Source organism: Phyllostomus hastatus, unplaced genomic scaffold, assembly GCF_019186645.2.
Source record: "Phyllostomus hastatus isolate PE091 unplaced genomic scaffold, TTU_PhHast_1.1 phas_scaffold_114, whole genome shotgun sequence".
Taxonomy (NCBI): Eukaryota; Metazoa; Chordata; class Mammalia; order Chiroptera; family Phyllostomidae; genus Phyllostomus; species Phyllostomus hastatus.
The window spans coordinates 1,133,016-1,147,604 of record NW_025334006.1 but is presented as its reverse complement, the minus strand read 5'-3'; the positions used below and the strand labels follow the sequence as shown (position 1 = coordinate 1,147,604).

The following is a 14,589-nucleotide window of genomic DNA, read 5'->3' as shown; positions in this document are numbered from 1 at the left end:
TACCAATATATCTAAAAGGTGACATTAGATTTGCCTATGACTTCTATACAGAAGAACACAGAAGAATAGAGATACCATATACTCTTACCATTCTATTCCTGTCTTCTGAGGACGAGGATGATTTTCTTTCCCTCTGAGGTCCTGGAGATTTCTGTAACGCTTTCACATTAGTGAGTGAGCCAGGTAATGAGGCAGGGGGGGTGGCAGATAAACCTGTAGTTGATCCTAAGTTAGTGAAAGGAAAAATATATCCATTAAAGGAGAACCAAGTATGTCACTTAATTGGGGGCAGAGGGTGGGGGGTGGGGGATTTAAGACTTATTTAAAAAATGCAGTGCATGTTCAAGCATAGACCTTTTAGAAAGGAGAAGCCAAAAAGGGGTCTCATTTGGTAATTAGCACTATAATTTCTTTTAGTTTTCTGGCCAATTTAATGATCTTGAAAACATCTGATTACAGATATACACTTTGCTTATGGTGCATATCCTAAGGGGAAAAAATCTCTCTAATATAAAAGATATATACTAAATAATACTCCCAAGGTTCTGTTTCTTTGATATAAAAAATTAAAAAGCAAAATCAATTTAAAAGCCAATAATAAAAATAAGCTTTTAATTATTTTATGTTGCTTCAGCAGCCAATCAATATAAAAAACATGGAAATCCCCAAATGGAAACATATTCTAAAAATGGTCTTACTGTTGAAAACATCTGGCTTTTTCATATAAGCCACAAAAATTAAAAAAAAAAAAAAATCCTACACCACATACTATACTACTTAAGAGTGAGAGATGCTGGTCACTTTCCTCAGTTCTGGAAGGCTTATTTTAGTAAACAAAGATTATTTGTTGCCTGCATACAATATTACTGTAAACAAAACTAGCAGGTTTCTCAAGACTCTGAAAAATCCCTGCCTTCACAAGTGACTGCAAAGTTAAGTGATATGGCCTCTCAGCTAAGTTACTATAAATGCAAATATTCTACCAGCCAACTGAGCCCAAGGGGTACATTCTTTGCAAATGGATTCAGTTGGCAGGGTTGCATACCTTTCTGATAGGTACTTTTCCAAATGCTGGCTCAGTGGCAATAATTCTAAGGTCATGTACAGTAGCACCTGGTTTAGAGGGGTTCAGGGCAATGATTTCTAATGGAGCCTGAATACAGTTAGGTAGGACTGAGATGTCAAAAAATATTTGCATATATAGAACACAAAGACTTCAAGAAAATTTTTTTAAAAGATTACTATTCTTGAAGGGGTGGCTGTCACTATCTTTCAAAGAACAGAGATACCAGTGGCAAAATTTAATGTTAAATCTGGTAGAAATTTTATCATTACTGCATCACATATGCTATCATATGGAATTTTGATAATATGTAAATTTCTGAAAGAAAATGTTATCTGGAATGTCTATTAACAAGAGCACAATCCATTTCTACCTTCCACTGATAATTTTCAACATCATAAAGCCTTAACTACTTGCCCAGGCTTCACAGGTCTGATCTACTTAATACTGTATGACTTCCAGGCCATTCTATGGATTTTCTGAACAGCTGGGCTGAGAGCAAAAATCTGAACCACCACCACCACGTTTAGAGTAAGTGGCAGACACTAATGAGCAATGGCCAGTAAATTCTTTAAAACTATTTACAGCAAACTCCTATCTAAATTTTGACTTAAAAATAAAAAAATCAGTTTAACCACTGAAGTATGGCAAGATAAAATGAGAGACTGAAATTATACTGCTCATTTTTTCCTTATATTAAGGTATAACTAAAAGTATCATTCCTCAAATTTTCTGAAGTATGAAGTGCCCCAAATATATTAAAAAATCTTCTGAAAGCTCCCTATCTTTGATATAATGTAAAAATATACATGCCTTACTTTTAAAAAAGAACACTGCTGATATTACAGAAAAATTAAAGCCAAAAGTCTAGTAAAATGTCAATAAGGATTTCCATTTTCATTTTTAGTTTTTAAAAAACAGAAAAATAACAAATATTAATAGTTATCAAAGTGACCACCCAAGTGGATTAAAATAAAAGAAATTCAAAGAACACCCCTCCCACATTATTTATTGCCACCCATTAAGTTTAAGACATTATAAAGACCAAAAAGTAATGTAACAAAAAACAAGATGGAAATCTCAGACTTTTCTTGCTTTTAAAATTTATGACAGACAACATACAGAAAGCTTGTGGTAGTGAGTATGTGTGAGAAGCACATTCAGAGCATTCCAGCCAGGCCAAGCAGAAATCAGGTACTGAAAACTTTCACACTTACAAACACACGCTGTGAGGGTGAAGCACAAACAGTATCTGTAGTTTATATTTAGTTTGCTTTGGGTGAAAACAAGAAAGAAGAGCCCAACTACCTCTGAACACTGGGCCAGGCTCAAAATCAAACACTATTTCACTGGGGACAGAATGTAGGAGGGGACTGGGAGTCCGGGATTGGTATTTCCGAAGACAGCGCATCAACTGGTTCAAAGGGGCTGTTAGAAGAGAAAGAGAGGGGCAGGCAAACACAGGAAGACAGACACAGAAGAAATGAAAGAAGTCATGGGGAATAAATGAGTCGAAGCCTGCTTCACAAAATAATTCTGGATGTTTAAAAAAACTGCTTATTTTCATAAAATCCCAATGATTTTTTTAAAAGTGACTCATAAAAAAGGATAAGAAACGCCACTTCATTTTAGGTACTAAGCAGGCCGTTTTTATGACTAAGTTAACTTTGTGATGCTAAAATGATGGCAACATTTAAATGCTGGATGTATTGGGCAAAATTTTCAAAAGCCACAGCTACTAAGACATATGAAAGTCAAACTGGCAGCAACATTAATTGGAGGGTTCATGGAATAACAAACAAAAAAAACACTTTTATAACTATCTGCTATAGTAAACACTATGTCTAAAGTATATAATACAGGGTTATTGTTTTGGTAGCTTCATAGGTACATAGAAACACAATAAAAGACGGTTTATACATGTTTATTCAATACAAAATATTTTTGAGACTGGGCTTAGACATTTTGAAGATAAAGCAGGTCACAGTGAAAGAGACCAACTCTTAGCAAGATAAGCAGGTATTGCAGGTCTTCCTTATTAGATAGAAGACAGCTGAAAAGGTAAGCATGGAGAACGATATGGAGGAAAACTTTAAGATATTTTCAAATACCATCTTTTAGAAACATTATGTGGGAGTAAAGTCTTATTTTAAAAGTATTTTCTTAAATAATGTTTTCTGATGCCCCCTATTTTTACTGGGTGCGAGTGAATTTCAGATTCTTTAAGAAATCTCAATTTAATTTCTTATTTGCTTATTTTATTTACTGGACAAAAAAGCCAACTGGGCTTTTCTATTAGGGGTTCATTCTATGAAACGTACATTTCAAACCCTTTTAGAAGATTGAAGGGGAGTAGTTGACAATATCTAACAAATTGAGAAGCTGTGACAGGCAGTCCAAGGGACTCTCCAAGAATGATTTAGGAAAATCAAGTTTTAATGGATTCTAAGCACAACCTTTAAGTACTGGTGGAGGTTCCCTAGGGGAATTTTGCATCTTCATCTTTCGAGATGGTTAAGAATCAATAAAGTGGATAAAATAACTAATAATATCTCCTTGATAACCTTTTAAAACCATAGGTCGTACATTTAAGACTCCTTTTTTATTTCTGCATATTCTCTACTCATGTTATAAACGTAAATATTCTATTAGATATAAATGATAAATAAAGAAAAAAAATTTGGTTTTTCTCTACACATTTTTCTCTGTGTCTGTTTCATGAAAGAAGCAAATATAAAGGAGATAAGCAGCAAAGCAGTTGCATTTTTCCCTGAGTTTTTAAAAACTGAAATCACCACTTACCTCCATCACTACGAAACCCTTGGTCTCTAATCAAGTCCTACAAATAAATAGTAATGAATATTTTATTCAAAGCATATGGTAAAGTAATAAAAACACTGAATTTTCCACTTAGCATTAACAGAAAGATTAATTCAAAATAATAACTGTCTTATAATTACTTCACAAAACAGAAAGAATATGGAATTAGCTAGTGAACATGATAAAATCAAGATATGTAGCACTTGCCAACCTAATCCTATATTGAAGAGATTATTAGTCCTGATCAAATGCTGAAATCTACTTCAGGCCATTCAAAACCAATGGCTGTGTCAATTCTTAAAAAATTCTACTGGCACATATTAAGAACCATAAAAAATGTTCATACCCTCTGATACTATAATTCCACTTCTGGAAGTTTTTCCCTAAGGAAATAATTAAGAAAAAAATGATGTGCACAAAGATGTTTAGTGCAGCAATATCTATCATACTAAAAAATCAGAAATAATTACTTCTTTCTTTTAGGCTTATTGACATATTTTTAAGTATATTATGCTGTATAAACTTAATGAGTATTATGCAGCAACTAAAATAATTATGAAGATGAAATCATGAAAACATGTTTACAATATAATTAAAAAAGAATACAAAATAAAAAAAAATACTGATTACAGTCCTAAAAATAGGATGTGTAAAAATACACAAGAAGGGAAAAAAATAAAATGGCTCCAACAAGGGTTTTGTTAAAATTTGTCCTTATTATTAAAACACAGTTTTTTACAAAGGACAATTTTGGGGGCTAGGGGAAGAGTCTTCTGGCAAGGCAATGCAATTTGGACCTTACTAGGCAGAACTTAGATTAGCGTGTTGACCCAGTATAACTTAAATGAGAGGCATTGAATGGCCCCAAATGTCTCTAAATAGGCTCACAAGCTCTTTGCAAATAGGCAGCTTGTTGTTTAGGAGCTAAAATAAAGAGTGAATTCTTTACAAGAGTATTTCTATCATGTTCAATGTATTATAGAAAGCTTTCAGCACTGTCTACATATCAACAAATATGCACATACCTGCAAACAAGGTGCTGTGTTGGGGGTTGTATGGCTACCAATAAATACAAAAGCCTGGTGGTCTCCCTTTCTGTGTAAAGGTACTTCCATATTTCTGCACATACTGTTTCCATAACACATGCTCCTTTTTCCAGAAACCCCCAACTAGTGTACTTAATAAACTCCTACTTATTCATCTTTTATAATCTGGCTTAAGTGTTGTTCCTTCTCTGCTAAATACTCCTAGATCCAGCCAGGTAGAGTTTATCACTTGCTCCAATAGACTGTCATTATATACTTTTGTGATTATTTATTTATACATCTGATTCATCCATTAGATTATAACTAGTCTGAAGGTAAAGACTGTGTTAATTCATCCTTAATTCCCAATTCCAACACAGTGCCTGTCCCAAAGTCAGTATTAAATCTTGTTTACTGGAATAATAAATGATAAATAATGGCTGAAATCGAATGAAATGATTGATACTGAAGAAAAATGCCTAAAGGGTTTATATTTTATCTTATAACCAATGGGAAGTCAATGACAGTTTTGGAACAAGAGATGATGATAGAGGTGTTATTAAAAAATTAAGCTGGTAGCAGCATAAAGAACGGAAATGGAGAGAAAGAAATCAATGGCAGGAAATGCATTTAGAAGATGAATGCAGTAAGCAGTTCAAATGAAGAAATATGGGCCCATATGGTGGTGGTTGTTAACACATCTCAGATTCATGTCGAAAGGACAAAGTAATACCTTATGACTATCTGAATAGGGGAGAATGAAAATGCAAGATATAAAGATGACGGTCCAAATGTTCAAGCCTAGGACAACAGAACAGCAGTAACAATAACAGTTAAAGTGAAAACAGTGATTTTCAACCAGTATGCCACAAGAATTTTTAAAGCATGCAATACTCGACTATTTAGTCAGGGGCACTGACCTCTTTTCTATTAGAATGTCAAATAAAAAAATGGCAACAGCCAACACAATCTAATTTTTGGTGTGCCACAGAATTTAGTAATTAGTTTGTGTGCCATTAAATGGAAAAGACTGAAAACCACTGGTCTAAAAAGACTGTTTTGAGCTCTCACCAGCATTGGCTCAGTCGGTTGAGCATTGTCCCGAAAAGCCAAGAGTTGCCAGATTCGATTCCCAATAAGAGCACATGCCTGGGTTGCAGGCCCAGTCCCAGCTGGGGGCACGAGAGACACAACTGATCAATGTTTCCCTCCCACTCTTTCTCCCTCCTTTCCCCCTTTCTCTAAAAATGAATAAATGAAATCTTTAAAAGAATGTTTGTTTTGAAAGTAAAGATGAAGGTTACAATTGTGAACATCTGATAACAGACCTAACCTAGAAATAAGATTTGATTTCTTATTTCACTGTTCATTTCCATATTCCCCTCTCCCACATCCTTCTCCCTTTGTATTCAGGTCTAGCTGGATTGAAGAAGGCTTTATTAGTTGAGAAAAATTAATATTAAGAAAAGGTCACTTAAAATACAGAAAAAATCTCATAATAAAAAGTGGAAAGAAAGCCTGATTTAGGAATTTATCATTAAAAATGGAAGTTAAAATTTATAAGGTTTCTGCCCTGGCTAACGTAGCTCAATGGATTGAGCGCAGGCTGCGAACCAAAGTATCGCAGGTTCGATTCCCAGTTAGGGCACATGCCTGGGTTGCAGGCCACAGCTCCCAGCAACTGCACATTGATGTTTCTCTCTCTCTTTCTCCCTCCCTTCCCTCTCTAAAAATAAATAAATAAAATCTTAAAAAAATTATAAGGTTTCTTACATTAAAATCTAAGTTTTAATTTAAAAAATATGTCAATTTCTAGAATAAACACAAAGGGTCAAGTTTTTGTTGGTCATAATACCAAATTTATGATAGCACAAATGGAAATTCTTAGTTTTGAATACATCTTTTACATCATAATAATCATGTTAATAAAAATTTCAGAGGACTTTATTGTCTAGGGCCTCTATTGATCCTTTGATATTTAAATCATTCTCATTTGAAGAGTCAATTACATTTTAATCCTTATGGATTTTGTTTTCTGTTATTAACTGGACTAATTTAATTGTACATATTTCTCGATGGCTTTATGTGATTTGAGTAGTTCTCTAAAGTTACCTTTTATGGTTTACATAAAATCCTTAATTTTTTTTTTTTTTGCCAGATTTCCAATCAGTCTGTATTATGTTTTCAATGAAATGTTGGATACTGATGTAAAGGGGCTGAAATGCAGGCTGGTATTAAATGGGAAGGGCTATTTGAGTAGAAACTAATATTAAAGTACTCTGTTAATTAGTGAATATTTTCCTGTTAGGACAATTTTTGCTTCTCTACTCTACCTTGTAATTATGAGGACTCACATAAGGAATGACTATATAATTAGAACAACCCATCTTCTAACACACACATAACTACCTCATTAACTCCAGGCCCCTGCTTACATGGGGAAACTGTTTCAATTTCCTTTTTAAATATAATTACCTTCCAGAGATTAAGGATAACCTATACCCTTTATTCTCACGCACAAGTTCTAGAAAACATAATACCTAATTCCAAGATTATTCCAAGGATCCCAGCTCAGCAGAGCTCAGACAACAAGGGCACTTCGGCTATGGGGACAACTCAGTGAAATGAACTAGTCCTTTTGGACTGATCCTGTGTGTTTCATCTTTTTTTCTCATCTCTTCCTCTCTTTGTTTATATCAGGGACTGGTGAAGCACAGTGAGCTGGCCACCTGTACTTATAAATAAAATTTTAGTGGAATACAGCTATGCCCATTTGTTTATAAGGCATTATCTGTCTCCTTTCACACTATAATGGCAAAGTTCAACGGCTGTCATTAGAAATCATGACCCACAGGCTTACATTATTTATTATCTGGCCCTTTAAGGAGGAATTTGTTGACTCCTGGTCTGTATTATGGAAAATTTCTATTGCTTTATTTTTATTTTTTAAGACTTTTTTTTCTTTAAGGTTAGAGGGAAAGAGATGGAGAAAGAGAGGGAGAGAAACATCAGTGTGTGGCTTTCTCTTGCATGCTCCCAACTGGGGACCTGGCCCACAACTCAGGCATGTGCCCTGACCAAGAATTGAACTGATGACCTCTTAGCTTGCAGGATAATGCACAACCTACTGAGCCACACCAAATAGGGCCATTTTTAAACTCTTTTACAGATACAATTTTTTTTTGATGACCCATTATGTGGATAGTTCTAAGATAGGTGCCAAAGAACGGTTTTTGCTGTCCAGAAATTAAGATCTAAATGAAGAAGTGACACTAATGTACATAATTAAGTTACAGGGTGCAAGATAAACTAAAAAAGTAAAAAGAGTCACCAGCGAGAAGATGGCCAAAATATCTGAAGAGGTGACATTACAATATATGATGATGAGACCAGAACTGCACTTTAAACAATGAATGATTAGAACTGAATGACAAACTATATTAAAAAAATATGCCAAAATTCAAGAGGTGCATAGAGATGAAATACAATGGTATATTCAAGACAATAAAGATGATTTAGGTAGCTTTACATATCAAACACATAAAGTAATGATTAGTTGCTAAGGGTTATTTAATTCAAACTTGTACTTTTAGAAATTTAGGTGAAGATTTCAAACTGATTTAAAGAAAAAACCTACAACTGTATTATTATTTTTGTCTTTACCATGAAATGGCCAAGAGGATTATCTGTTAAAAAAATGAAGATAAGACTTCTATCAGATAATATCATAAGGAAAAAAAGAATCAGAATAAGTCTGCAATTTGGTGCCGGTTACATATTTAATGCCATCAGAGAAGATGACAAAGCTTTTCTGATTTGTAGTTCATAAAAGTCTATCATGCATAACTATGATTATTGAAAAATGGCACTTATTTCTGATTTATATTATAACTGTAGCAGAAAAATAAGTACACCTTAATTTTTTTTTTAGTTATAACAATGCTACATACTTACATCAATATTGACAGGTTCTATTGTGTTTATATGCACATTTGGAGCTGATGAAGACCGGTCTCGTTGTCCAAACTGATTTCGGTGATCTTCATCTGCTGGTCGGAAAGGCTGTGGAATTGGAATGGATTTTGAAGGAGACGGAGTGGTGAGGATTTGGGGCCTGGAAAAATCAAGTCATTGGAAGATAAGATTCAGAGCAACTTTATGGAGATAGCAACATAAAAAATGGGTGATATAAAGATTCCTTTGCTTGCTTTTTAAGATTTTATTTGTTTATTTTTAGAGAGGGGAAGGGAGGGAGAAAGAGAGGAAAAGAAACATCAGTGTGTGGTTGCCTTTTATGTACCTCCTACTGGGGACCTGGCCTGCAACCCAGGCATGTGCCCTGATGTGCCCTGAATCCAACCAGCAGCTCTTTGGTTCACAGGCTGCCTCTCAATACACTGAGCCACACCAGCCAGGGCAAAATTCCCTTGTTTCATATTCTCAAATAAAGTTGTTAACCTAAAGCATTAAAAACCCACAGAAATGAGCTTTAAAAGTATTAATTAGAAAAATTAACATATGTCTACAACTATTACTGACAAAGCTGCTTTGCTGAAGCAGACCCTCCAGGGATTATCAATTATAAGAACACTGATTCTCATCCCAAAAACTCCAGAGAAATCTACAAATGGCTAGAAATTACCTGTGGTTAATAAGCTGGAGAAACTCTTGTCCTTTAAAGTTACACAGTTCTGGCCAAGATGGAGGCGTAGGTAGATACACTTTTGCCTCCTTGTACAACCAAAAGAAGGATAACAACAAATTAAAAAAACAAACAAACAAAAAAAAAAACACCAGAACCACCAGAAAATCCAACTGCCATGAAGTCTAACACCCAAGGAGTTAAAAAAGAAACATTCATTCAGACTAGTAGGAGGGGTGTGGAGACAGCAGCTGGGGCAGAGAGGATGTGTAGCAAAATAGTGGCTGGAGGACTGGGTGGTCCCAAATCTACATGTGGATAAGCCAGGAGGAACAACTGGGGAGCAAGACAGACCGAGCAACCAAGGGTCCCAGTATGGGAAAAGAAAGCCTCAAATCTTCTGGCTGTAAAAACCTGTGGGAGTTGCGGCAGTGGGAGAAACTCCCAGACTCACAAACCCACCCACCTGGGAATCACCACCAGAAAGGCCCAACTTGTTTGTGGGTAGTGGGGAAAGTGACTGAAAGCCAGCCAAGAGCCGACCCAGTGGCACTGCTCCCTCTCGAACTCCTCCCTCACACACAGTGCCACAAAGCAGCAACCTGGGTTGTCCCACCCTAAGGCTCCACCCCTTACAACATAACAGGTGCACAGAGACAAAGAAATATGGCCCAAATGAAAGAACAGATCAAAGCTCCAAAAATAGAACTAAGCAATGAAGAGAGAGAGAGCCAACCTATCAGAAGCACAGTTCAAAACACTGGTGATCAGGATGTTCTCAGAAATGGTTGAGTATGCTTGAAAAATAGAGGACGAAGTGAAGACTATGCAAAGTAAAATAAAAAAGAATATACAGGAAACCGACAATGAGGGGGAAAAATGGGACTCAAATCAACAGTTTGGAGCAGAAGGAAGAAATAAACCTTCAAGCAAAAAAGAATGAAGAAACAAGAATTCAAAAAAATGAGGGTAGGCTTAGGAACCTCTGGACAACTTTAAATGTTCCAACATCTGAATCATAGGGGAGCCAGAAGGAGAAGAGGAAGAGCAAGAAGTTGAAAACTTATTTGAACAAATAATGAAGGAGAACTTCCCCAATCTGGTGAAGGAAATAGACTTCCATGAAGTCCAGGAAACTCAGAGTCCCAAAGAAGTTGGACCCAAGGAAGCACACACCAAGGCATATGATAATTACATTACCCAAGATTAAAGATAAGGAGAAAATCTTAAAAGCAGCAAGAAACAAGGAGATAAGTTACCTACAAAGGAGTTCCCATAAGACTATCAGCTGATTTCTCAAAAGAAACCTTACAGGAAGAAGGGGCTGGAAAGAAGTGTTTAAAGTCATGAAGGCAAGGACCTACATCCAAGATAACTCTACCCGGCAAAGCTATCATTTAGAATGGAAGGGCAGATAAAGTGCTTCCCAGATAAGGTCAAGTTAAAGAAGTTTATCATAACCAAGCCCTTATTATATGAAATGTTAATGAAACTTATCTAAGAAGACCAAACCACTGAACCAAAACCAAAACCAACTAAGCAAACAACAAGAATAGGAACAGAATCACAGAAATGAGATCACATGGAGGGTTAACAGCAGGCAAGGGGAGGGATGGAGGAAAAGGTATAGGGAATAAGAAGCATAAATGTTAGGTACAAAATAGAAGGGAGAGGTTAAGAATAGTGTAGGAAATGGAGAAGCCAAAGAACTCTTATGTACAACCCATGGACATGAACTAAGGGTGGGGGGAATGCTGGTGGGAGAGGGGCTTCAGGGAGGAGGGGAATAGAGGAGAGGAAAAAAATGGGACAACTATAATAGCATAATCAATAAAATAGATATAAAAATGCTATTTTATAGGCTGATTTGAAATCTCAAGGCAACAGCATAATTTAAGGGAGGAGTTAAAGGTAGAAGAAGCTTCAATTAAGTACAAGATAGTTTTAATTAATATAATTGATTTGGTGTAAGCCTAAATGACAGCAACTCACTTTTAAAACTGGCTGAATGAAGACAGCAATATATAGTGCATATCAAATCAGAAGTATGTATGCAAAAAACACTGGTCCAGAAGTAAGAAAAACAAAAACTGGATTTAATCTGATAAATTTTATTATCATATCTAAAGAAAAAAATGGATATATTAGACAAAAAGGATATCTGCTTATTACACAAGTCAGAAAGAGTATAATTTGGTAGTTGGTATCGAACACCACCCAGAGCAAGGTATGCATTGTTCCATAAAGTCAATTTACCTAGCCTTGAGGGCAAGTGTATTATAATTTTGGAGAATACTTCAAGTTAATATATCCTAACTTCATTAAACATCTGAACCATGGACTAGTTCCACACTTAATAGAAACAACCTTTTGATTATAATTTGGTTTCTGATATTTTCCAAAAGCAGGGTGAGTGCTGGTCCATCCAACACAAGAACTTTGATGTACACAACAGGCCTATTTCTCACTGAAATGAATTATGTGATATTCTGAATTAGTGCTTTCTGAGTCTGGTTAATGTACACCGGTATGGCCCTGACTCTCATCATTTCTGGAAAATGATAAAATTGTTTCCACGCTGGCAAGTCTTTACTCAGACTAAGGCAATTTATATCCTGTGAAGTTGGCAGTCAGCAAACTGGCTTTCTCCTCATGATATGTTTACCTACCTTGCTGCACAACTCTTTTAAGCAGCATTAAATTAAAAATAAAAAGAATTTTAACCTCTAACACTCTTCAGCAAATTACCAGTTAGTTTAGGTCTTGTTTTTATTCTAGAATATTAACAGTTTTGAAGCAAAGTGACTACTTCTGTTTAGCGATATGCAAATTTTCAAATGCTGACCTTTCATATTTATACATTCTATAGCATTTTTTAAAAGTAGAAATGTAGGTAGGTACTTCTAACTTTTTATCCAAACTGGGCAATGTATCACTTCTCCAATACATCCTGGTTACATTCTATTATTATATCTGTTTCATGACCATTATGATTGTTATCAGACTATTAACAAAATGCAAAGGAATTTTGATAAGAACAGGACTGGCGTTTGTCTTTCACAGGCACACATATATACTTGTGACAGGAAAGCATCAAGAAAACAAAAGTTTGAACATCTTTCTCATCATTTGCTCAGGACCAGAATCTACTTCCATTTAGCTATGAATAAAGTATGGCATAGGCGGATGATTTCTTAAATTTAAATTTAGCATTCCCATCACTGGTAGGCAAATGTCCTGATCATTACCATTATAAACCTTCAGAGAGGCCAAGCTAATTTGATTATAATGTTCTATAACTCTGCTCACAGAACTGGGACCTGCCATTAGAAAGGCATCAGTCTATAGAATCTGTCAAGAGTAAAAGTCATAGTTAAAGGATTAATTAAAAAAAAAAACAACAACAAACATTTTGACTTGGTCTCCTAAGAAATATACTCTGCATACAAATAATGATTATAGAGTGTAGGAATAAGATGACTACACTAGAGTGGGTAACTGTTAAAACCTGTCAAGAGAACACAGGGGTTGCATTTCCTAGTGATCCAAAATAGGTAAATACATCCACACCTTAATACAAAAGTTTTTTGCTCAATTTTCTAGCCTATGAAACCTCCAGAAAGGTTGGCTTCATAAAAATTAAGCGTCTACTGGGAGTACCAATTTTTTTTTTTAATCTCTCTGGGTAGAAGAAATAGCATTACATTGTGAAGAATGAGAGGAAGTAGGGTTAAAACATAAAATATTTCTGATCTTAACTAATTATCTCTAGAATTGTCTAGAACAGAATGCGGTGTAGTGACTTTTTTTTTTAATCATATGCCTCAAGATATAGTATAATTTATGCTTCCTCAAATCGTATAGGGAAAGAATAAGCAGGCCTATGTAAGAAATGCTCCAAAGCAAACTAGTATTAGGTTGACCAAAAGATCCGTTTAGATTTTTCCATAAAATAAAAGACATATTTTTCATTTTCACCAGTAACTTTAATGATTTGGATATTTTGAGTATGTTGGCTATCTCCCGCTATTGGCTTCTAGTGGGGAGAGGCCAGAGGTGCTGCTAAACATCTTCCAATGCATAAGACAGCCCCACAGCAAAGAATTATTTGGCCAAAATGTCAACAGTACCAAGAAACTTCACAAATCACTTTTGACACATTCGATCAGTCACAGCACCTTTTCTGTACACTGCACAAATCTTTTTTTTTGCATTTCAGTTGTATTTTTACCTTTCTTGAAATAATAAAGCATAATACACCAAAAATGTTGCGTATTTTCTTTCATCTTCAATATTAAAATCACTATGCAAAAATTCACCAATTTTGACATTTTGTTTTTTTCACATCTGACAGATAATGTGCTGATGTCGTAACAAGGTTTGTGGGAGGCACATGTCACGCGTGAGCATGGACACCCAATCATCACACTTATGAACTACAAAAGGATCTTGATGTTTTATTTTTTTAAACACACACTGATATGACAACTTCCACAATACAATTGAACAACATTGTTTTGAATGAAATTAAAGACAACTACAGCCATCGTATGGGGAAAAAACCTAAATGAACTTTTTGGCCAACCCAGTATCTTCTAAAGTCATTATCATCTCTTTTTCCCCCTCATATGACACTTGAATATGTAGATAACTTTGTATCATCTTTAAAGTGAGTTCTCTCCTTTATCCACCATAACTGATCAATAGCATTATTTCTTTTTCTTTTACACTTTATGAAATTCATCGCTCCTGCCTGCTGCTACCCCTCCTGTTAAGTCTTCACTGTTCTTCCCTGTCTTCACAACCAACAGAATCTGAGTTGGCCTTCTTTACCACAGACATTTCTCTATAAATCTAACTGTGTATTAGTGTTATGTGATTCTTTCTTTTAAACCATTTTCATCAGGTTAGTACTCTGCTCAAAAACCTTTAATCCTTTTCTCCCCTCTTATGCCAAGTGTAAATTCCAGTCTAAATTCCAAGACTCTCCATAATCTACTCTTACACATGCTCCTTCTTAACTTAGATTAGGCTCTCTC

The 14,589-nt window shown here is 35.3% G+C and overlaps 1 protein-coding gene and 1 non-coding gene across 4 annotated transcripts in view; both read right to left on the bottom strand.

Moving 5' to 3' along the window:
* Positions 1–14,589, bottom strand: part of BRAF (B-Raf proto-oncogene, serine/threonine kinase) — a 130,871-nt gene that overhangs the window by 54,384 nt on the left and 61,898 nt on the right. For 2 of the 3 annotated variants that reach the window (XM_045855519.1, XM_045855518.1), the window contains exons 8-10: positions 8,863–9,022; positions 3,866–3,902; positions 89–225 (exon numbers count right to left, since the gene is read on the bottom strand). In XM_045855519.1, the coding sequence (XP_045711475.1) occupies positions 89–225; positions 3,866–3,902; positions 8,863–9,022 (334 nt within the window). Of the gene's footprint in view, positions 1–88; positions 226–2,371; positions 2,492–3,865; positions 3,903–8,862; positions 9,023–14,589 lie in introns of all 3 variants that reach the window. The other variant, XM_045855520.1, reaches the window with a different exon arrangement.
* Positions 13,895–13,998, bottom strand: LOC123829860. Its single transcript, XR_006787667.1, has one exon. It is a non-coding gene; the product is annotated as a small nucleolar RNA U13 (small nucleolar RNA).